This window comes from Balaenoptera musculus, chromosome 11, assembly GCF_009873245.2.
Source record: "Balaenoptera musculus isolate JJ_BM4_2016_0621 chromosome 11, mBalMus1.pri.v3, whole genome shotgun sequence".
Taxonomy (NCBI): domain Eukaryota; kingdom Metazoa; phylum Chordata; class Mammalia; order Artiodactyla; family Balaenopteridae; genus Balaenoptera; species Balaenoptera musculus.
This window is the reverse complement of record NC_045795.1, coordinates 64,577,483-64,597,914: the sequence shown is the minus strand read 5'-3', so window position 1 is coordinate 64,597,914 and position 20,432 is coordinate 64,577,483. Positions and strand designations below refer to the sequence as shown.

Genomic DNA, 20,432 nt, shown 5'->3' with positions numbered 1-20,432 from the left:
GTATGTATGTCTACACTGTATGTGCCAGCTCTGCCCTGCTCTCACCCACCCTTGCTGTACAAGAAGAGGTGAGGGTCTTGCGGGCAGGGGCTGCCTCTGTAATGAGAGCACGACTGGTTCTCTGCAGCCCTCACCTGTAGGACAGATTTCAAAGGGTTGGGGGGTCCTGGGACATGGCTGAAGAGACCTTGACCTAGGGAAGAGGTTCTGGGCCCTATGGATCACAGTGCTGTACCTCATGATAATTTGGGGCTGTCCCTGTAGCTCAAGCCTTCTGGACAATAGGAAAACAGGCAGTGTGGATGGTCCTCACTGCCCCCAGCTCTGGCCATACCAGAGACCTCAGGCCCTAGAGGAGGTCAAGGCAGACAAGTTCAACAGAAGTGCTGTCCCCTTCTGTCCCCCATTAGCCTGTGGAGCCCCAGGAGAGGCTGGAGGGCCAGGCACGTTGGAAGGGGCCCTATGGCAGTGGTGAGTGTAGAAGTATTCTCCAGGCTTAAAAAAGTAACAGGGGACCTACTCTTGGGAGTATCTCTCTGCCTCGGTATCAACCCCTATAATGAACACATACGTATATTACAAAGAGTGTCCCTGGCCTGCAGGTGTGTTGAGGGGACTGTCCATAATCACAGAAGCCAGCTGAGGGAGACGGGCGGGAACTCAGCCTGGTTAAGGGAAGAGGAGTGAGGAAAGGGTAGTTATGAAGGTGGACACCGCAGGTGGACATTGAGGGCAGTGAGGAAGGGAGGGAGGAGCCCAGGGTGACCTCTGGGCCTGGCAGAGATGATGGGTGGAAGGGGGTCTTCAAGAAGAGTAAGTTGGGGACTTCCCTGGTGGCGCAGTGGTTAAGAATCCGCCTGCTGATGCAGGGGACACGGGTTCGAGCCCTGGTCCGGGAAGATCCCACATGCCACGGAGCAACTAAGCCCGTGTGCCACGACTACTGAGCCTGCGCTCTAGAGCCCGCGAGCCACAACTACTGAGCCCGTGTGCCACAACTACTGAAGCCCGCGCACCTAGAGCCCGAGCTCTGCAACAAGAGAAGCCACCGCAATGCGAAGCCTACACACTGCAGCGAAGAGTAGCCCCCGCTCACCGCAACTAAAGAAAAGCCCACGTGCAGCAACGAAGACCCAATGCAGAAGAAGAGTAGGTTGGAGGAGGGGACTCTGAGGGGCCAAAATGAGAATGTGTGGGTAGGGGGGCCTGGCTGGAGCAGGACAGGCGCACCAGTGGGGGCACAGGCAGGGGGGGGTGGATTCCTGAGAGATGAGCTGTCACTGTGGGTGGTCCACCCTCCACACATGGATAACCCCTCCCTGCAGGCACAGCTGGATGGCATCTGCCTGGGGCTGGTTCAGGGCACAGTAGGGGGTCCAGGACACCGGAATGGATAAGTATGCATAAGTACAATACAGATTTTCTCCTCCTGGCTTCCCCTTCCAAAGTGGGGGTAGGCATTACTTGGATGCAGCCCAGTGGTGCCTTGCTTTCCCTGGCATGAGCCTAGAACCCCTCATTTGCTGGGGGCTGCTCTGCCCGTTGAGGGGATTGGGGTGGGACACAGGAGACCCAACAGACAGAGGGATGGCTGAATCACAGGAGAGGCCAGTGGAACTCATGGCCTGAGGGCTTGTCTGGGTAGCCCTGTCTTGGGTGGGGGTGGGGTGGGGGAAGGGGGGTGGTGAGTCATCTCCAGCTGCATCTTCTACCCCACCAACATCCTGCTGCGTCTTTCATCCCCAGGAACCTGTCTGAAGTCTGGTCTCCAGCAATCACTTCTAGTCTGTTTGACCTAAAGCAGCCAAGATCTCTGACCCTAGATGGGGTTGGAGAGGGATCCCTCAACATCTCCTCAACATCTATCTGTAGAGAACCTCCTGGGGAAATCTCAGAAGCCACGGGAGGTGGGGGTCTTTACACTTAAGTGGAGTCAGATCATCTGTCCAGGGGAGGGGTGGCAGGGGCGGCGACTTCTGGGACGATGGGTGGGGGCGGGCCGCCTGGGTCCCCGCCTGCTGCTCCGCCCCCGGGATCAGGGACTTTTCTCTGCCGTGGCGGCGGGACTGCGGCAGCAGCTGGCGACCGGAGCCGGCGGACCGGCAGGCAAGACCGGGACTGGGGGTGGGAGAGCGCTGGGCTCGGACCCGTCAAGGCCGAGGGACAGAGGTGGGGTCCTGGCTGACAGTTTCCCTCACCCAGGATGAGGCTGCGGCTCCTGGTGGCTGCGCTCTGCGCGGGGATCCTGGCAGGGGCGCCCCGAGTGTGGGCCCAGCACAGGGAGAGAGGTGGGTACGGCAGGGAAGGACCCCATCCAGGGCACTGCACCCTGCCACCCGCGGCTCCACTCGACCTTCATCCTGGATCCCGCCTCCCACCCTTCTCGACTCCTCATGCATTTCTCCTAACTCTCCCTGGACTCCCCAAACCCTCCGCGACCCACACTGCGTCTCCCAAACTGCATCCAGTTGTGCGTGGGTCCCCTACCCTATGTCACTCCGCACTGGTCCCCGGACGCCAACCTCAGTCCCAGATCCACACCCGCTCCGGCGACTCTCCCTCCCCACTAGTCCTCCGCAGGAGAGTCCGCTCCAGGCCCCACCTCTGCTGCCTCCACCGCTCCCAGGCCCAAGCCAGCCTGGGCCGGTTTGCACAGTGGATGAGGCCAACTCCCCCTCCCCAGCCCCAGGGGACCACAGTGAGGGGAGGGGGTGGGTGGGCCCCAAGAAGAAATCGTGATCGCTCTTCCCCGCCCCAGTGAGCTGCACGCGCCTTTACGCCGCTGACATCGTGTTCCTACTCGACGGCTCCTCGTCCATTGGCCGAAGCAACTTCCGCGAAGTGAGGGGTTTCCTTGAGGGGCTGGTGCTGCCCTTCTCCGGGGCAGCCAGTGCACAGGGTGTGCGCTTCGCTGCCGTGCAGTACAGCGATGACCCACGGTGAGTGGCTCCCCACAGCTGGACCCACCAGGACCCCACCCCCAGAAAGAAGCAAAGAGCCCCCAAACCCCTAGGTCAGGCTTTAGGGAACCCAGAGGATCCCCCCTCCCACCAGCCAGGACATCTTCTTAAGATAGAAGCAGGGATCTCCTAGGTACAGCCCTGACATCTGAGACCCCTCCTGAATAGTGCCCTGCCAAAGACAGGAGCTGTGTTTTCTGATCTAGAGATGGAGAGGCCTAGAAGGGGACCCAGTGGCTTGAGATGCCCTGTGCCTGCTGGACTCTCCATGTTCTGGCCTCCTGATGCCTTCAGCCTCTCTCAGCAGAGGGCCTCCCTGTCTGGCCAGTGTCCACCTCCTTATAACTGGGCCCTTCCTCCTACCATTATTTAATTAACCAGACATCCTGGTACCTGAGTCTGGGAGCCCCAAGGGGTCCAGGCCTGCCCAGGCCCAGCCACAGGCACGACACAGACAGGTACCTAAGGAGTTTGTTAGCTTGGGAGCTTCAGAGATGGAAGGTAGGAATCACAGAACCAAGTGGACCCTCAAGGGGGCCTGATACAACCCTCATTCTAGAGGCCTCCTGGAGGCCAGGACCAGAAGTCCTTGCTCCTAGCCTGCTGCCACCCCCCTCCCCACAGGACAGAATTTGGCCTGGATGCGCTTGGCTCAGGAGGTGACGTGATCCGTGCCATCCGAGAGCTCAGCTACAAGGGAGGCAACACGCGCACAGGAGCTGCAATTCTCCACGTGGCTGACCGTGTCTTTCTGCCCCAGCTGGCCCGACCTGGTGTTCCCAAGGTGATCTCTCACCCTACCATGCCTTCCAAGGTGACCCCAAGTAAGTGTCTGAGGCAGTCCTGACTTGACCCTGCACCTGCCCCAGGTCTGCATCCTCATCACAGATGGGAAGTCCCAGGACCTGGTGGACACAGCTGCCCAGAGGCTGAAGGGGCAGGGAGTCAAGCTGTTTGCTGTGGGTGAGTTACCAAGCTGGGGTGACAGGTCAGCTGGGGCAGGGATGAGTCAGAGGGCATGTGGGAAGCTGAGCCCTGATTGGGCATCACCTCAGGGATCAAGAATGCCGACCCTGAGGAGCTGAAGCGAATCGCCTCGCAGCCGACCAGCGATTTCTTCTTCTTCGTCAACGACTTCAACATCTTGAGGACGCTCCTGCCTCTTGTTTCCCGGAGGGTGTGCACAACTGCAGGTGGCGTGCCTGTGGCCCTGCCCTGTGAGTTCCTGCCCACACTGTGTGCCCTGACCTGGACCCTGACCCGAACCCCAACCTGGGAGTGCTGATTCCATCCCATGTGCTCCTGGCCCTTGAGCCCAGTGCTGTACCATAAGTGCTGACCCCTGATCCTCTTGCCTGGTTGCCTGACTGCCCCTTTCCCAGCCGATGACTCAACCTCTGGTCCACGGGACCTGGTGCTGTCTGAGCCAGGCAGTCAATCCTTGAGAGTACAGTGGACAGCGGCCAGTGGCCCTGTGACTGGCTACAAGGTCCAGTACACCCCCCTGACGGGGCTGGGACAGCCACTGTCGAGTGAGCGGCGGGAGGTAAGGATGTCAGCAGTGGTAGGTGGAGGGCTGGGGACTTAGCTGGCCAAGATGAAGTGACCTCTGACCCTGGGCAGGTGAGCGTCCCAGCGGGTGAGACCAGCGTGAGGCTGCAGGGTCTCCGGCCACTGACTGAGTACCAAGTGACGGTGGTTTCCCTCTACGCCAACAGCATCGGGGAGGCCGTGAGCGGGACAGCTCGGACGAGTGAGCAGTTCTGCTAACCTCTGACCCCGCTCACCTAACCACCCATCCCAGTAACCCCTCCCCACTCTGGACTCACTAATCCCTGGTGGGACCTTCCCCTAGCTGCTCTGGAGGCACCGGAGCTGACCATCCAGAACACCACAGCCCACAGCCTCCTGGTGGCCTGGCGGAGTGTGCCAAGCGCCACTGGCTACCGCGTGACATGGCGGGTCTTCAGTGGTGAGTGAGAGGTGTGGGCTGAAGGAAGTCCCTGCACCTCAGACAGGACTGTAGGGTCCTGAGTCTGCAAGACCCACTGACCCCTCTGTGCCCCCCGTGCAGGTGGGGCCACGCAGCAGCAGGAGCTGGGCCCTGGGCAGGGGTCAGTGTTGCTGCGTGACCTGGAGCCTGGCACAGACTATGCGGTGACCGTGAGCGCCCTGCTTGGCCGGAGCGTGGGGCCTGCCACCTCCCTGACTGCCCGCACCGGTGAGAGGGCTGGGTGCTTTCTTCAGGCTGGGTGGGCAGGCCGGCAGGGCACAGAGGCCACTGACCTCCCATGTGCCCTGGGCAGACACTTCTGTTGAGCAGACCCTGCGTCCCATCATCCTGGGCCCCACATCCATCCTTCTTTCCTGGAACTTGGTGCCTGAGGCCCGTGGCTACCGGCTGGAGTGGCGGCGTGAGAGTGGTCCGTGCGGGAGGGCGGGGTGGGCAGGCTGGGTCCGGACCTGGCCTCAGCTGGCCTGACCCTGTCATCTTGCAGGTTTGGAGGTGCCACAGAAGGTGGTGCTGCCCTCTGACGTGACCCGCTACCAGTTGGATGGGCTGCAGCCAGGCACTGAGTATCGCCTCACACTCTACACGCTGCTAGAGGGCCGTGAGGTGGCCACGCCTGCAACTGTGGTCCCCCCTGGTGAGGGCTCTGTGGGCCCGGCCAAGTGAGAGGGGAAGGTACAGGGGCCCTAGGCTGCCTCTCAGGCTGTGCTGTCCAACAGGGCCAGAGCTGCCCGTGGGCCCTGTGACAGACCTACAGGCCACCGAGCTGCCTGGGCAGCGGGTGCGAGTGTCCTGGAGCCCAGTTCCCAGCGCCACCGAGTATCGGATCACCGTGCGCAGCATCCAGGGTGAGGGGAACACAGCCAGACCCGTACACACACTAAAGTTCCAGCCTTTCCAACCATTCCAGCCTTTCCAGCCTTTCTCCACTCCGGGGTCTCTACAGCCTCCTCCTCTCTCCTTGTCCATCCACCTCCCAAGATGGCACTGAACCAGACCCTGTCACAGGGTCTGTCTGCTCCCTGCCCTGCCCCTGCCTGTCTTTTCACCTGGATCTGTCTCCACTCCCTGCCCCACCTCCCTGGCCATGGCTTTCACCCTTCTCCACAACCACAAGCTCAACCCCCGCCCTTCTATAACCTTAGCTGTGACCACTGTCCTCCCATGTCCCCATCCAATACTGACTCCACCTCACTGTCTGTCGATGACCTGTCAACTCATGTCACTGTCCGCTGACTTCTGACATCATACATCTTATGTCCTTGTCCACTGACTTCTGTCATTATGTGTCCCTATTCATCACTGGCCCATTATCCTGTGTCGCTATCCATCACTGACTCCTTTTATCCCTTGTCCTGATCTCTCACACCTTTCCGTCCCATGTCCCATCCCTCACTGACCCTTTTCTTTTTTTTTTTAACATCTTTATTGGGGTTTAATTGCTTTACAATGGTGTGTTAGTTTCTGCTTTATAACAAAGTGAATCAGCTGTACATATACATATATCCCCATATCTCCTCCCTCTTGTGTCTCCCTCCCATCCTCCCTATCCCACCCCACTAGGTGGTCACAAAGCACCGAGCTGATCTCCCTGTGCTATACAGCTGCTTCCCACTAGCTATCTATTTTACGTTTGGTAGTGTATATATGTCCATGCCACTCTCTCACTTGGTCCCAGCTTACCCTTGCCCCTCCCCGTGTCCTTAAGTCCATTCTCTACGTCTGAGTCTGTATTCCTGTCCTGCCCCCACTGACCCTTTTCATCTTTTATCTCTGTCCATCACTGAGCACCTTCATCCCACATTGCCATCTCTCACTGACCCCTGCCTGCCTATCCTACCTTCTCCCATAGGGGTCGAGCGGAGCCTGGTGCTTCCCAGGAGTCAGACAGCTTTTGACTTGGATGACGTTCGGGCTGGGCTGAGCTACACAGTGCGGGTGTCAGCTCGAGTAGGCACCCGAGAGGGTGATGCCAGCGTCCTCACTGTCCGCCGGGGTGAGCACTGCAGGAGGGCTGTGGGGGACAGCTGCCTGACTCACTCTGGTCCTGGTTTTGATCCCTGACCTCTATCTTTAATCCCCAGAGCCAGAAACCCCACTTGCCATCCCAGGGCTGCGGATAGTGGCGTCAGACGCAACGCGAGTGAGGGTGGCCTGGGGACCTGTGCCTGGAGCCAGTGGATTTCGGGTTAGCTGGAGGACAGACAATGGTCAGTGTGGGATGTGCGGGAGGGTTGCTGAGGGGAACAATCAGGGTATGGGGGACCAAGGGGCAGGCAGGAGCCATGCCAACATTTCTCTCTGACGTTAGGTCTGGGGTCCAGCCAGACATTGCCCTCAGAGTCTACTGCCACAGATATCATGGGGCTGAGACCTGGAACCTCCTACCAGGTGGCTGTGTCGGCATTGCGAGGGAGAGAGGAGGGCCCACCTGCGATCACCGTGGCTCGAACTGGTCAGGGCCTGACCCAGCGCCTTGGCTCTCTCTCTCCAGTGGCCCTTCAGACCCCCATGCCTTCCCTTTCAGACCCTTGCTTCTCCACAGAACTCCAGTCTCCCCCTTTAGATCCCCACTGCCTCCTCCCTCAGAGGCCCTGCTTCCCCCTTCAGTCTCCCTTGCCTCCTTTTAAGCCCCTGCCTTCTTCAGATTCCTCTGCCTGTCCCCTAACACCCCGCTCTTCTTGCCCTCAGATTTCCACCACCTCATCTCTCAGACCCCATTGCCTTTTCTGCCGGACTTGACCATCCTCTTAGACTTACACTTTTCTTCTTTGTCAGACCCCCTCACTGCCTCCTAGTGCCTCCGTTGGAACCCTATTACCTTCTCTGTCAGACCCTCTGGTCTCCCAGATTTCTGTCACCTGCCACCTCAGATTTCTACTATCCCCTCTGTCAGAACCCCCACTCCTTCCCCATCTGACCCATTCACTGCATCCACTATCAAATCCTTGCCTCCCTTTAGATTCCCATTGCCTTCCTCTATTAGATGTCCCCCCCCAAACCCTCCCCCACCAGACCCTCCACTGGCTCTTCCATCAGACTCCCCACTGCCTCTCCCCACCAGACCCACTGGGCCCAATGAAGACAGTCCGTGTGACTCAAGTCAGCAGCTCATCTGTCACCATCACCTGGAACAGGGTTCCTGGTGCCACAGGATACAGGGTCTCCTGGCACTCAGGCCACGGTGGGCACCAGGGGTTTGGGAAGGGACCAGAGGTTTTGGAGGTTGTCGGGGGCAGGTCTGGGTGGAATGGGAGAAGGGGTTTCTTCGGGGTCCAGGCGGGACATTGGGGGGCAGCGTCTGGCTAGTCCTAGAGCTACCTTCATTCTCACTCCTAGGCCCAGAGAAATCCCAGTTGGTTTCTGGGGAGGCCACAGTGGCTGAGCTGGATGGGCTGGAGCCAGATACCGAGTACACAGTGCATGTGTGGGCCCGTGTGGCTGGTGTGGATGGGACCCCTGCCTCTGTGGTTGTAAGGACTGGTAAGTGGACCCTGGCCATCTGCCAACCACATCTCATTGGCTACCCTGTCCTGCTGCGTATTCCTGACTGCTCCAGCTGCCCGCTCCATCACAGCTCTTCTCATGACTTCTCTCCCCACACTGACGTACCCCACATTGACTAGGAGTCCACCCACAGTGACCTCCTGGCTGCTCCACACTGCCTGCTCTGAGGCACTGATCTTCTCCCACTCAGGAGTTGCCTACACTGACCCGTCCACAGTAACCTCCTACTGACCTTCAGATAGACCTCCCTGCATTGAGCATGCCTGTTCTGCCACCCTGTTCTCTGCCAGCCATCCAGTGGCCCCTGATCCTTTTCCCTGCGTCTTCCTCCAGACCCTCAGCCTGTGGGCAGTGTCTCGAAGCTGCAGATCCTCAATGCTTCCAGTGACGTTCTGCGGGTCACCTGGGTGGGGGTCACTGGAGCCACAGCTTACAGACTGGCCTGGGGCCGGAGCGAGGGTATGGTTCCCTGACCCTGCCCTTGCCCTTCCTGGCTGGGATTGGCCCCTTTGGTCAGCCACCCCTATCCCTGACCGTTGCCCTATGCTCACCTGGCCAGGTGGCCCCACGAGACAGGAGATGCTCCCAGCAAACACGGACTCCGCTGAGATACGGGGCCTCGAAGGCGGAGTCAGCTACTCAGTGAGAGTGACTGCACTTGTGGGGGACCGTGAGGGCGCACCTGTCTCCATTGTCGTCACCACGCGTAGGCAGAGCTCGGGCTGGCGCGAGCCTTGGATTGGTGCCCTGGACGGTTTGGGGGCGGGGTTTGTGCTCGGGAATGGAAAAGGGGCCAGGGATTGGTAGTGAACCTGTGGGGGCGGGGTCTTCGGGGGGGCGGAGGGATGTAGCCTGGGATAGGCAGTGGGGCCGGTTGGGGGCTGTGCGTGTTCCAGGGTTGGTCTGGGATTGGCACAGAGATCAGTGGGGGGGCGGAGCCTCCCTGATTCTTGTGCTTTCTCTCTAGCGCCTGAGGAGGCTCCACCAGCCCTGGAGACACTTCGCGTAGTGCAGCGAGGGGAGCACTCGCTGAGGCTGCGCTGGCAGCCGGTGCCCGGGGCACGAGGCTTCCGTCTGCGTTGGCAACCTGATGGTGAGAGGTGCCCCCGGTAGGGAGGTTAGGGACCAATGGGGTGGGGCTGGGGGTGGGGTCGGCGAAATCAATGAGAGTGGGCAGGGTCTGTCAGTGGGGGTCTGTGGGATCGCTGAAGGTACCTGGTATCAGTCACCTAGGTGCGTGGGATCAATGAGGGTCAGTCGGGCAGGGTCAGCGAGAATGAGGAGATCAGTCAGGAGGGTGGTCCCCATCAGCAGGGTCAGTCAGTGAGGCTGGCAGCGTCATTGTCAGTAAGGTACGAGGGGGTCAGTGAGGTGGGCGTGTCCATTAATGCCGGTCTGTAGTATCCTCCTACGTGCCCCTGCCCCCCTCTCATGCCTGCCCCAGGTGGCCAGGAACAGTCCCGGGTCCTGGGGCCGGAACTCAGCAGCTACGAACTGGACGGGCTGGAGCCAGCGACCCACTACCGTATATGGCTGAGTGTCTTGGGGACAGCTGGAGAAGGGCCCCCCTCAGAAGTAACTGCATACACTGGTGTGCTCTTACCCCTACCGAAGACCCACCCTGATTTCCTGTACCCCATGACCCTGAGTGACTCCTCCTGTAGCCCCCCTACCATTCCTGACCCGGGATGATCCCAGCATGACCTCCAGTGACACTTCCTTCACTAAGATGAATCTGCCCCAGGATCTCCTTAGATCTCTCTCCTCTGGGTTCTCGGGACACATACTCGGATCCCTAGTCTTTGATTCCTCCTTCAGAGTCACCTCGTGTCCCAAGCACTGAACTGCGTGTTGTAGACACCTCAGTCGACTCAGTGACTCTGGCCTGGACCCCGGTGTCTGGGGTATCCAGCTACATCCTATCCTGGCAGCCACTCAGAGGCCCTGGCCAAGGTGACGGGGAGGCCAGTGTTAGGGTGGGCTGGCAGTGGGGGCTCCATGGAGGGCCTCCTGTTTAACTGAGCTCTGTCCTCTGCAGAATTGCCTGGGGCCTCACAGACACTTCCGGGGCTCTCAAGCTCCCAGCGGGTGACAGGGCTAGAGCCTGGCATCTCCTACATATTCTCCCTGACACCTGTCCGGGAGGGTGTACAGGGTCCTGAGGCCTCTGTCACACAGACCCCAGGTATGGTGGGCCCAGTGGGAGGAGCCCAAGAGAGTAGCTAGGTGGGCCGACTGCTTCAGTAACTCAGCCCCCTTCCTGCAGTGTGTCCCCACGGCCTGATGGACGTGGTGTTCCTGCTGCATACCACTCGAGACAATGCTCATCGCGCAGAGGCTGTGAAGCGAGCCCTGGAGCATCTGGTGTCTGCACTTGGGCCTCTTGGGCCACAGGCCGTCCAGGTTTGGCCCCAGAGGCAGCCAGACTCCTACCTGTCCCTGCCCACCCCTGGTCCCACACCATTTCCCTGTCCCACTACTGGTCCAGGCTTTCTCCCCGCCCTTCCCCAGGCTCCAGATCGCCTCACTTGCTGGTTGGCTCCGTATCCTACCATCACTACTGACCCCCTAATAGTTCAGGTTTAGTTACACACCTTGGGCTCTGTGTCTTCCACCAGGCTCTGTGTCCCCTGTCCCTGCTGTGTCATCCTCCCCAGGCTCTGTGGTCTCCCCACCCTAGGTTGGCCTCCTGTCCTACAGTCACCGGCCCTCCCCACTGTTCTCGCTGAACAGCTCCCATGACCTCGGTGTCATCCGGCAGAAGATCCGCAACATCCCCTACACGGACCCAAGTGGGAACAACCTGGGTAAGGACTACAGTGGACATGGATTCTTGGGGCTTTCCCATTGGGAGCTTGGTGCCCCTGAGTTCTGACATGACCTCTCTCCCAGGCACAGCTGTGGTTACAGCTCACAGATACCTGTTGGCACCAGATGCCCCTGGACGACGCCGGCACGTGCCAGGCGTGATGGTTCTACTGGTGGATGAGCCCTTGAGAGGTGACATCTTCAGCTCTATCCGTGAGGCCCAGGCTGCTGGTGAGGAGCAGGGCTGGTGAGAATGGGGCCTGGGAATAGGGTTGGCCCCAGCAGGGTCGTCATGCAGGCTGCTGGACCCCTCCTTAGGGCTCAAAGTGATGATGCTGGGCCTGGCAGGAGCTGACCCAGAACAGCTGCGTCGCTTGGTGCCGGGCATAGACTCTGCCCAGACCTTCTTCACCGTGGATGATGGTCCAAGCTTGGACCAGGCAGTCAGTAGTCTGGCAACAGCCCTGTGTCAGACGGCTTTGACCACCCAGGTTTGGAAGGGGCCTCTGGGGGACTAGGTGGTGAAAAAGAGCGGGTCTGGGGGCTCTTGGTAGAACTGCTGACCTCAAGGAGACCCTGTGTCCACAGCTACAGCCAGAGCCTTGCTCAGTGCATTGTCCAAAGGTAAGTGTCCAGGGTTGAGAGTGTGGGTGAGGGCCACTCTTGGAACTTGCCACTCTGACCGTCGCCCAACACATCTTTCCCCAGGGCCAGAAGGGGGAACCCGGAGAGATGGTGAGTGGCTCTGGTGGAGGGTAGAGAATGGGTTGGGGGGCTCAGTGGGTCAGGGGGAGGTCAGCACAGGGCTCACCGATCATCCTTCCTAGGGGCTGAAAGGACAAGCCGGGTCTCCTGGCCCCCCCGGCCTCCCGGTGAGTGCCTCCCCACACCTGTCCTCTGTCCCCTGACCGGCGTACTGCCTCCTCACCTGCTCTCTCCTCTCAGGGCAGGATGGGTGTTCCTGGCCCCCAGGGACCTCCTGGAAGTACCATTGCGAAGGGTGAGAGGGTGAGTGTAGAGACCATTGAGGTTCCCCTAAGACAATCCTCGAAGCTTCCTCAGGGTTTTTACAAGAGGGAATGAAAAAACAGAGTTAGAAACACAGAGTATTACTAGAAGCCTAAGTGGACATTATCAACCATAGCAGAGACTTTGGGGAAGGATCTGAATTAGGGGGGACCAGTGGGGTTTTGAGATACCCTGGAGAGCCCGGGTGGAAGTTCCAAGTCCAAGAGGCAGGGAAGGCCCTGGCCTCATCACTGCCCTTGTGCCTGGGGTTCGGCTCCATTCAGCTCAGCGGGGCAGCTTCCCTGCCCCACTGCTGTACCCCCAACAACGCTCAGGGGCCTGTGGGGTGAGAGCTTCAGGTGAAGGATAGTCAGTCGGGGCTCCTCCAGCGAACCAGGGACACTGAGGGAGGGTCCCTTCCTGCCCTAACCTCTTTGCCTCCTTAGGGCTTCCCTGGGGCAGATGGGCCTCCAGGCAGCCCTGGCCGCCCTGGGACTCCTGGAACCCCTGGCCCGAAGGTGAGCAAGCCTTGCCCTCGCAGTTCACATGGTGGGATGCTTTGCTTGAGCGGGTGGGGTGGTCTGACTGGTCTGACTCTGGCCTCCATTTACAGGGCTCCCCAGGGTGGCCCAGTCCTCGTGGAGAACCAGTAAGTTGCTCTGCCTCCCAGTGTCTTCCCAGAGCCCTTTCTGCAGGGTGGGGAGCTGGGGTGGTGGAGCGGGGTTGGCTTGTAGGGGCCCACCCTGAAATGCGCTGAGACCAAGCATCACCGTTTGCTCTGTTTTTTCCTCAGGGAGAGCGAGGGCCTCGAGGCCCAAAGGGGGAGCCGGTAGGTGAAGGAGGGAGGGGAGGGAACCAAGCCGGGATGTCCCAGGGAGGAACAGGGTTGCCCCAGGACAGACACTGTGTGGGGCCTAAGGCATGATGAGGAATAGCTGGGGACCTCTAGGGGCTTCTCCTACCTCAAGGCTCCCATACCCTGAATCCTTCCTGCTGTTCTCTGTCCTGCAGGGAGAGCCTGGACGAGTCATTGGAGGCGAGGGCCCAGGGCTTCCTGGGCAGAAAGGGGACCCTGGACCTCCAGTAAGTTCTAGAATATGGTTGGGGGGGGGGAGTGATGTGTGATGGGGGAACCAATGGGGTGGGTCTGTGGGGTTGTACTTTATATTTTGTCTCTTCCATCAGGGTCCCCCTGGATCTCGTGGCCCATTGGGAGACCCAGGACCCCGTGGTCCCCCAGGATTTTCTGGAACAACTGTGAAGGTGAGGGCATGACCGCCATATGGTCTCATCACCTCCATGTGATCCAGTGACCTGGTGACCTCATTCGAGCCCATACAACCCCTACTGGTCACTCTGAGCTCATGTGACCTCTTGACCACCCCCACCCATGACTCCTCAGTTCCTCCATGAACTTTGTAATCCAGTTTGACCCCAAGACTCTCATTCCTCCTGGTATCTTGGGGTGTGGAGGTGTAGTCCAGGGTCATGTGTCATGATCTCTCTTCCAGGGTGAGAAAGGTGATCGTGGGGAGCGGGTAAGTGAGGGGCAAGTTATGCTGGGGGTGGCTTGGAGTCTGATTCCCCCCGGCCATCCCCTGACCTGTTGTTCTTTCCCAGGGCCCCCCTGGACCAGGTGACGGCAGCGTTGCTTTAGGGGAGCCTGGGCTGCCGGTGAGGGAGCCTTGAGGCTCTGCTGGGGACCCTGTGGGCCATGCTCTGGGGTGTGGATAGAGGAGCTGGGGGCTCTGCTGGGGCAGTGGGTGGGTGCTGGACCTCAGTTTGGGGCTCACATTTTTACTCATTTCCTCCTAGGGTCTTCCTGGAAGCCGTGGACCCCAAGGCTCAGTTGGCCCCCCTGGAGAAAAAGGAGAAAAGGTGGGAGACCTGACCTCTTGGTGTCCCAGTTCTGGGGTGAGGCCTCTGGGTGCTGGGAGCAGGGTCTTCTACCCACCTGTTTCTCCTTCAGGGTGACTGTGAAGATGGAGCCCCAGGCCTCCCAGGACAACCTGGGACGCCGGGTGAGCCGGTAAGTGTGGAGGCCAGGGATTCTGAGCGTGGTGGGCATAGCTCCAGCCCCCACCCTCAGCCATCAACCCTCTACTCCATCCTTATTCCCAAACCCAAATCTCTGAACCCCTTTCAGGGCCTACGGGGACTTCCTGGAGACACTGGCCCCAAAGTAAGTGCCATTTTGTGAGGGGTCAGGTATGAGAGGTGACACACTGGGACCCCTGTAGGATTAGGGGAGGCAGGAGGATCAAGAGATAAGGGTTCTCCCCAGGTCAGAGGCTGTGATTTCAGAGACAGATGATTGGAGTTTGAGACACTTTGTCTGGGGTTCGACAGTAAAGGCCCCTCTCCTATCTCTCTCCCCTCAGGGTGACCGAGGACTAACAGGGGCCATGGGTGAGACTGGAGAAAAGGTAAGTGCAGCCTGGGGGGCTCTCAGGGCCCTGGAGGATCTGGGGCCAGACTCAGCTCTGACCCATTCTGCTCCATCAGGGCGAACGTGGATCCCCTGGCCCAGCAGGACCACAGGTGAGCCCACTGACCCCACTGCCGGTGCCAGCAGACCTTGGCTCTGTACCCCTCCTGGTTCTGACTCCTTGCCCTTGATCTCCACTGCCCCTGGCCCTCCACCCCTCCTCACCTGACTCCTCATCTCTGCTGATGCAGGCTCTAACCCTCAACCCCAGGGACCCGCTTTTAGCTTTCTGACCCTACTGAACTGACCTTGACTTCCACTGACCTGGTCTCTGTCTTCCTGCCGAGTTTGACCCCTGCTGACCTAAATCCTGATCTTCTGTGATCCCCATCCTGAACCTCTAGCCCTTATCTGCCATAATCCCTCTGCCCCCACCCACCTGGGTCAGCATTTCTGCTCTTCTTCCCCAGGGTCCACCAGGAGTTGCTGGACGTCCTGGACTTGAGGGTCCTGAAGTGAGTATGTGACTGTGGGATCAGGAGTAGGGCTTTCATGTGTTCCTCCCCATCCTGGGCTCATGCTTTCTCCATGTGCAGGGGCCACCAGGACCCACTGGCCGCCGAGGAGAGAAGGTGGGTCATGGGCTGGGAGTCAAGTGGCCCCGATACCAGGGATTGTGGCAGGTGGGATACTGGGGCCTTGAGTTCCTAGGTGGGTCCCTGACCCATCCTTGTCCCTATCCTTTCTCTACAGGGGGAGCCTGGTCGCCCTGGGGACCCCGCAGTGGTGAGTGAAGGGAGGGTGTGTTTCCGATCACTGCACAGGCCCTTGAGCAGTGTGACCCGCCTGGAAACCAGCGTTCCAGGCTATGACCCCATAACCTTGGGACCCTGGACTGGCTCAGAGCTCTGTGACTCTAATGCTGTAACATGCCTTCCGACTCCTGGCTGTGATCCTGTGACCCCATGACCACCATACAGGTCGTGAGCCCTGTGTAACCCCTGCCCTGCTCCCAGTGGTGACCCTGTGACCTCTGGGCAGAGACTTCTGATTGTATATAACCCCAACTCCAACCAAGGCTGTAGTAGTGTGATCCCTAGGCAGGGCCAAGCCGTGTCTGTCCTGTTTGTTTTCAGGGACCTGGGGGTGCTGGAGCTAAAGGAGAGAAGGTAAGTCTGGTAAGAGTGAAGGGAAGCTGTTACAGGGTTGAGATCAAGGTCATAGGGCCTGCCTCTGGGTCTTCCTGGAGGCCCGGAAGTCATGACAGTTGTGGCATGGTCGCTGGGTGGTGGGGTTCATGGAGCCTGTGGCTGACGCTGATGGTCTTTGTCACCTCCAGGGAGACGTAGGGCTCTCTGGGCCCAAAGGAGCTACTGGAGTCAAAGGGGAACGGGTAAGTGTGGGGAAGTGTTTAGGGGTTAGGGCAGGTGACGGTTGTGTCCCCTGACCTCTGATCCTTCCTCCCCCAGGGCCCACCTGGCTTGGTTCTTCCTGGGGACCCTGGCCCCAAGGGAGACCCTGGAGTCCGGGTGAGTAAATGTGGGGATGGGGAGTGTGACAGAAGGAGATGAGGTGGTGCCTGGGAGCCCCAACTAAGTCCTACCTCCCTCCCCATGCCCTGCAGGGTCCCATTGGCCTCACTGGCAGAGCAGGACCCCCGGTGAGTGCCTGTGACCTTGGGTAGCATCAAGGTTTCTGGGGTCACCTCCCCTCAAGGGCTGGCTATACGTGCTGCATCACTCTTGCCTCCTCCACAGGGTGACTCAGGGCCTCCCGGAGAGACGGGAGACCCTGGGCGTCCTGGTTCCCCAGGACCCATCGGCCCCCGAGGACGAGATGTAAGAGGACTGGACTGGGGGAGTGCTGGGGGATGGGGAGTAGGGTACTGCTGGCCTCCCTGGGGGTTTGGGGACCAAGGCTGACTTTCATGTCTCACAGGGTGAAGTTGGAGAGAAAGGTGACGAGGGTCCCCCGGTGAGATTCCTTCCCACTGTGGTTTCTGATCCTTTACCCTTGAACTGTGACCCCTGGCGGGCTGGGGCTCTACCAGGTTATCCAGTCCACCCCCCTGCCTCTGGTCCAGTTGGTTCCCAGGCCCTTCTCTGTCGCCACTCCCTGAGTTAGTTTGAGCCTAACTCACCTGTTTGATGTGGTGTTCTCTCCACCACCAGGGTGAACCAGGTTTGCCTGGAAAAGCTGGCGAGCGTGGCCTTCGGGTGAGGCTTTGCGGGGAGAAGTAAGGGGGGTGATGAGAGAACTTATAGGAGGTGGGCATGAAGCTGTGGGAAACTCTGAGGGGAGAAAGGGCGATGGGAGAGTCTGGAGGGAGGCATGTGGTGATGGGAAACTCTGACATGGTTTTCAGGATGATGGAGAACGGGGGCAGTATGGGGGTCATGGGGGAATCTGCAAAATGCTGGGAGGGTCTGTCTCACACCAGCTGCTCTTCTCAGGGGGCACCTGGAACTCGGGGGCCTGTGGGTGAGAAGGGAGACCAGGGAGATCCTGGAGAGGATGGACGAAATGTGAGTCCTGACCTCTGACCCCTGAACTCTAACCTCAGCTTCAATCTCCAACCATCCAACTCCCAGCCTCTGACCCTGCCACCCCGACCCTGCAGTGCTAAACCCTCACAATCCTCATTTCCTTTGACCCCTTCATCACAACCCCCAAAGGCCACCAGGATCCCCATGAATCCTTAAGGTGTTTCCAAAGCTCCCCCAAACTGCTGCCTCTCCTCACTGACCCTGACCCTCTGACTTTCTGCAGGGAAGCCCTGGACCATCTGGACCCAAGGGTGACCGTGGGGAGCCAGTGAGTAGTGCTGGTGTTCTGGGCTCGGGAGGGACACAGGGTTCCGGTGCTCAGTCTGGTCAGCACCTCCATTAAGGGCCTGGAGGTCAAGGTCGGGAGCCCTGGTGGCCACCTGCAGGCCTGACCTGGCTTCTGGGGTTTGGCACTGGGGTGCAGGGAATCTGGGAGCAGAGCTGAGCTTGAGGCAAACCTGAGCCATACCGTGGGGCCGCAGGGCCCCTGTTGACTACAATTCTTTCCTTTCCTAGGGTCCCCCAGGACCCCCTGGACGGCTGGTAAGGGTTGACTGGGTCTGATTCTCTGTCATCTCCCTCACCTGCCCCTGTTGGCCCCACACCGTGTCCCTTCATCCCTTCCACTGACTCCCACTTCCCCCACTGCCCCCTGATGTCTCCATTGATCCTCACCAAGTCCTCTTCCCCTACTTGAACTATTCTTCTCACTGGCCATTCCCCCCACAGGTGGACACTGGACTTGGAGTCAGAGAGAAGGTATCATGTTCCGTGGGTGGAGTGAAGCTGGGAGCATAAGAAAGCATCCCAGCACCCAAATGACAGGTTCTGCCTCGGGCATGCCTGTGGCCCTAGTGCTATTCCCTCAACACGTTTGTCTCTACCATAGGGAGAGTCTGGGGACCGTGGACAGGAGGGTCCTCGAGGACCCAAGGGTGACCCCGGCCCCCCTGGAGCTTCTGGGGAGAGAGTGAGTGTGGCTTATCCCGTGGGAACGTACGGGCCTGGGAAAGCCTGCTCTGATTTCTTCCTCCCCCTGTCCTCAGGGCATCAGTGGACTTCGGGGGCCCCCCGGCCCACAGGTGAGTGACACACTTCGCCCCATCAGCCTAAGTTCCCATTGTGCCCTCACCTCTCACTGACCTTGTTCCCTTCAGGGGGACCCAGGTGTTCGAGGCCCAGCAGGAGAAAAGGTGAGAGGGCATGGAGGTTTTCCGACTGTGAGCCTGGGCTCTCAGATCCGTCTCATCCTTCGAGGCCTCTTACCACTCTGTTCTCCTCAGGGTGACTGGGGCCCCCCTGGCCTGGATGGCCGCAGTGGACTGGATGGGAAACCAGGAACCCCTGGTCCCCCTGGGCTGCCTGTGAGTCGTGGTGGTCACTGCCTGGTCACGCCCCTTCCCTTGCCCCTTTGTATGGCTCCAGACTCACTGGAGTCTTCTGGGTCTTGATGAACTCTGGGGCCAGATGGGTTATCTGTGTCTTCTCCTAGTACCCTGCCTGGGTGGGGGATGTTACTGCCTGACAGGCCTTGGGTTCACAGGAGCTAGTGGCCCTGTCAGTGGGCAGTGCCCCTGACCCCATGACCACTGCGGACTCCCTGACTTGAGTCTCTCCTCAGGGTGCTATAGGCAAGGCTGGGGACCCAGGGAGAGACGTAAGTATGGGGAGATATTAGGGTGGAGGGCAGCTCAGGGGTCCAGCATGAACTGTGTAGCCCGGTCTTCATAGTCACAGTATCAGCGGGAGTAGGGGGAGTTGGTCCAGCCCTGTCCTTGGGAGGGTCCCAGTCCCTGGCAGGCAGGTTTGAGCAGAGTCCTGCTTTCTGACCTTCTCTGCCTTGGGCGCTACAGTAGGGCCCCCAAATCCTGAGGGTTCTTCCCTTGGGAGTTTCAGCAGGGGCCCCCTACCCTGTCGGGTCTCAGCCTTGGGACCTCCATGGCTCCTCCCAATTCTGGGGGGACTCTACACTGGAGGAAGTTCTTAGTGGGGTTCTCCAAGTCCATGGATGTTCCCCAAGAGATGTATCAGTGGCCTTCTCAATCTTAGCAAAGACTTTTTCCAGGGACTTCCTGGCCTTCGAGGAGAACAGGGCCCCCCTGGCCCCTCTGGTCCCCTTGGAGCACCGGTGAGTCCCACTTTCATGGTACCCTTTTATTAAAAAAAAAAAAAAAAAATTTATTTATTTGGTTGCATTGGGTCTTCGTTGCAGCAGGCGGGCTCCTTAGTTGTGGCAGGCATGTGGGATCTAGTTCTCTGACCAGGGATCAAACCCAGGCCCCCTGCATTGGGAGCTCAGAGTCTTATCCACTGTGCCACCAGGGAAGTCCCCTCCTGGTACCCTTTTGCCCCCTTACTGCCCTCACCCCAACCCTGACTTCTGACCAATGATCTGTTCCCACAGGGAAAGCCAGGCGAGGATGGCAAGCCTGGCCTGAATGGGAAAAACGTGAGTGTCCAGGGTAGACACAGTGAAACCTCCAAAAAATGCTAGCACATGGACATGGCCCAGATGTGCCATACACATGGGGCACACACACAGACACATGCTGACATGTGCCAACACCCGAGTACGTAGCCCACACATACAGATACATCCTGAAGCACACGTCCATGTGCACACACAGGCAGCCTCACAGACACAGTGAGTTAAGTCGACATGCCGACCTGTGCCTGGATGGGCCAACACAAGCTAATATAACCACAGCCACGGGCACAGGCAAAGAGCCTCAGACACAGATGGAGAGGTGCCAACACACAGGTGTGAAGCCCCTATTCAGGGATACTGAAGACATGTTGACACACAAACACTTCCACCCATACACGTGCTATGACTTGGCCCCAGGGCTGCACGTGTACCTCTGTGGAGGTGTGGTGAGACACACATCCAAGGCTCTGACGTGTGATACATGTGGGGACAGACCGACATATGCATTTGTATCCACAGTCACTTGTATACATACGGCCACACATAGTGAGGTAGACACAGGACTTGCAGACAGATACCAAGACACACAGACAATTCTTAATTCTTAATTCTTTTGGGTCTGATGTGAGTCCTCTGCCCGCAGGGAGGACCTGGGGACCCTGGAGAAGATGGGAGGAAGGTGAGTCCCCTCACTTGGAGTCTGCTCTGGCTCAGATTGGGGCCACGTCTGAAGCGC

The 20,432-nt window shown here is 59.2% G+C and overlaps 1 protein-coding gene across 3 annotated transcripts in view; it reads left to right on the top strand.

Moving 5' to 3' along the window:
• Window positions 1-1,325: 1,325 nt before the first annotated feature.
• The window catches only part of COL7A1 (collagen type VII alpha 1 chain), a 32,559-nt gene continuing 13,452 nt past the window's right edge, over window positions 1,326-20,432 (top strand). The window contains exons 1-67 of one of the 3 annotated variants that reach the window (XM_036869656.1): window positions 1,326-1,397; window positions 1,747-1,907; window positions 2,203-2,288; window positions 2,759-2,939; window positions 3,585-3,744; window positions 3,830-3,923; window positions 4,016-4,177; window positions 4,343-4,506; window positions 4,584-4,713; window positions 4,816-4,932; window positions 5,035-5,181; window positions 5,267-5,383; window positions 5,459-5,608; window positions 5,691-5,819; window positions 6,824-6,967; window positions 7,056-7,181; window positions 7,283-7,426; window positions 8,036-8,155; window positions 8,311-8,454; window positions 8,812-8,937; window positions 9,038-9,184; window positions 9,446-9,571; window positions 9,923-10,069; window positions 10,297-10,431; window positions 10,517-10,663; window positions 10,745-10,881; window positions 11,159-11,285; window positions 11,371-11,517; window positions 11,605-11,777; window positions 11,875-11,910; window positions 11,995-12,021; window positions 12,114-12,158; window positions 12,232-12,294; window positions 12,741-12,812; window positions 12,908-12,943; window positions 13,088-13,123; window positions 13,306-13,377; window positions 13,480-13,557; window positions 13,806-13,832; window positions 13,915-13,968; window positions 14,110-14,172; window positions 14,264-14,323; window positions 14,441-14,476; window positions 14,676-14,720; window positions 14,800-14,835; window positions 15,193-15,237; window positions 15,319-15,354; window positions 15,476-15,508; window positions 15,859-15,891; window positions 16,062-16,115; window positions 16,192-16,251; window positions 16,347-16,382; window positions 16,480-16,560; window positions 16,661-16,696; window positions 16,894-16,938; window positions 17,176-17,247; window positions 17,492-17,536; window positions 17,785-17,811; window positions 17,998-18,027; window positions 18,158-18,238; window positions 18,315-18,350; window positions 18,426-18,461; window positions 18,552-18,632; window positions 18,890-18,925; window positions 19,334-19,396; window positions 19,673-19,717; window positions 20,340-20,375. In XM_036869656.1, the coding sequence (XP_036725551.1) occupies window positions 2,204-2,288; window positions 2,759-2,939; window positions 3,585-3,744; window positions 3,830-3,923; window positions 4,016-4,177; window positions 4,343-4,506; window positions 4,584-4,713; window positions 4,816-4,932; window positions 5,035-5,181; window positions 5,267-5,383; window positions 5,459-5,608; window positions 5,691-5,819; window positions 6,824-6,967; window positions 7,056-7,181; window positions 7,283-7,426; window positions 8,036-8,155; window positions 8,311-8,454; window positions 8,812-8,937; window positions 9,038-9,184; window positions 9,446-9,571; window positions 9,923-10,069; window positions 10,297-10,431; window positions 10,517-10,663; window positions 10,745-10,881; window positions 11,159-11,285; window positions 11,371-11,517; window positions 11,605-11,777; window positions 11,875-11,910; window positions 11,995-12,021; window positions 12,114-12,158; window positions 12,232-12,294; window positions 12,741-12,812; window positions 12,908-12,943; window positions 13,088-13,123; window positions 13,306-13,377; window positions 13,480-13,557; window positions 13,806-13,832; window positions 13,915-13,968; window positions 14,110-14,172; window positions 14,264-14,323; window positions 14,441-14,476; window positions 14,676-14,720; window positions 14,800-14,835; window positions 15,193-15,237; window positions 15,319-15,354; window positions 15,476-15,508; window positions 15,859-15,891; window positions 16,062-16,115; window positions 16,192-16,251; window positions 16,347-16,382; window positions 16,480-16,560; window positions 16,661-16,696; window positions 16,894-16,938; window positions 17,176-17,247; window positions 17,492-17,536; window positions 17,785-17,811; window positions 17,998-18,027; window positions 18,158-18,238; window positions 18,315-18,350; window positions 18,426-18,461; window positions 18,552-18,632; window positions 18,890-18,925; window positions 19,334-19,396; window positions 19,673-19,717; window positions 20,340-20,375 (5,559 nt within the window). In that variant the 5' untranslated portion in view covers window positions 1,326-1,397; window positions 1,747-1,907; window position 2,203. Of the gene's footprint in view, window positions 1,398-1,746; window positions 2,107-2,202; window positions 2,289-2,758; window positions 2,940-3,584; window positions 3,745-3,829; window positions 3,924-4,015; window positions 4,178-4,342; window positions 4,507-4,583; window positions 4,714-4,815; window positions 4,933-5,034; window positions 5,182-5,266; window positions 5,384-5,458; window positions 5,609-5,690; window positions 5,820-6,823; window positions 6,968-7,055; window positions 7,182-7,282; window positions 7,427-8,035; window positions 8,156-8,310; window positions 8,455-8,811; window positions 8,938-9,037; window positions 9,185-9,445; window positions 9,572-9,922; window positions 10,070-10,296; window positions 10,432-10,516; window positions 10,664-10,744; window positions 10,882-11,158; window positions 11,286-11,370; window positions 11,518-11,604; window positions 11,778-11,874; window positions 11,911-11,994; window positions 12,022-12,113; window positions 12,159-12,231; window positions 12,295-12,740; window positions 12,813-12,907; window positions 12,944-13,087; window positions 13,124-13,305; window positions 13,378-13,479; window positions 13,558-13,805; window positions 13,833-13,914; window positions 13,969-14,109; window positions 14,173-14,263; window positions 14,324-14,440; window positions 14,477-14,675; window positions 14,721-14,799; window positions 14,836-15,192; window positions 15,238-15,318; window positions 15,355-15,475; window positions 15,509-15,858; window positions 15,892-16,061; window positions 16,116-16,191; window positions 16,252-16,346; window positions 16,383-16,479; window positions 16,561-16,660; window positions 16,697-16,893; window positions 16,939-17,175; window positions 17,248-17,491; window positions 17,537-17,784; window positions 17,812-17,997; window positions 18,028-18,157; window positions 18,239-18,314; window positions 18,351-18,425; window positions 18,462-18,551; window positions 18,633-18,889; window positions 18,926-19,333; window positions 19,397-19,672; window positions 19,718-20,339; window positions 20,376-20,432 lie in introns of those variants that run through there. The other 2 variants (XM_036869655.1, XM_036869657.1) reach the window with 2 other exon arrangements.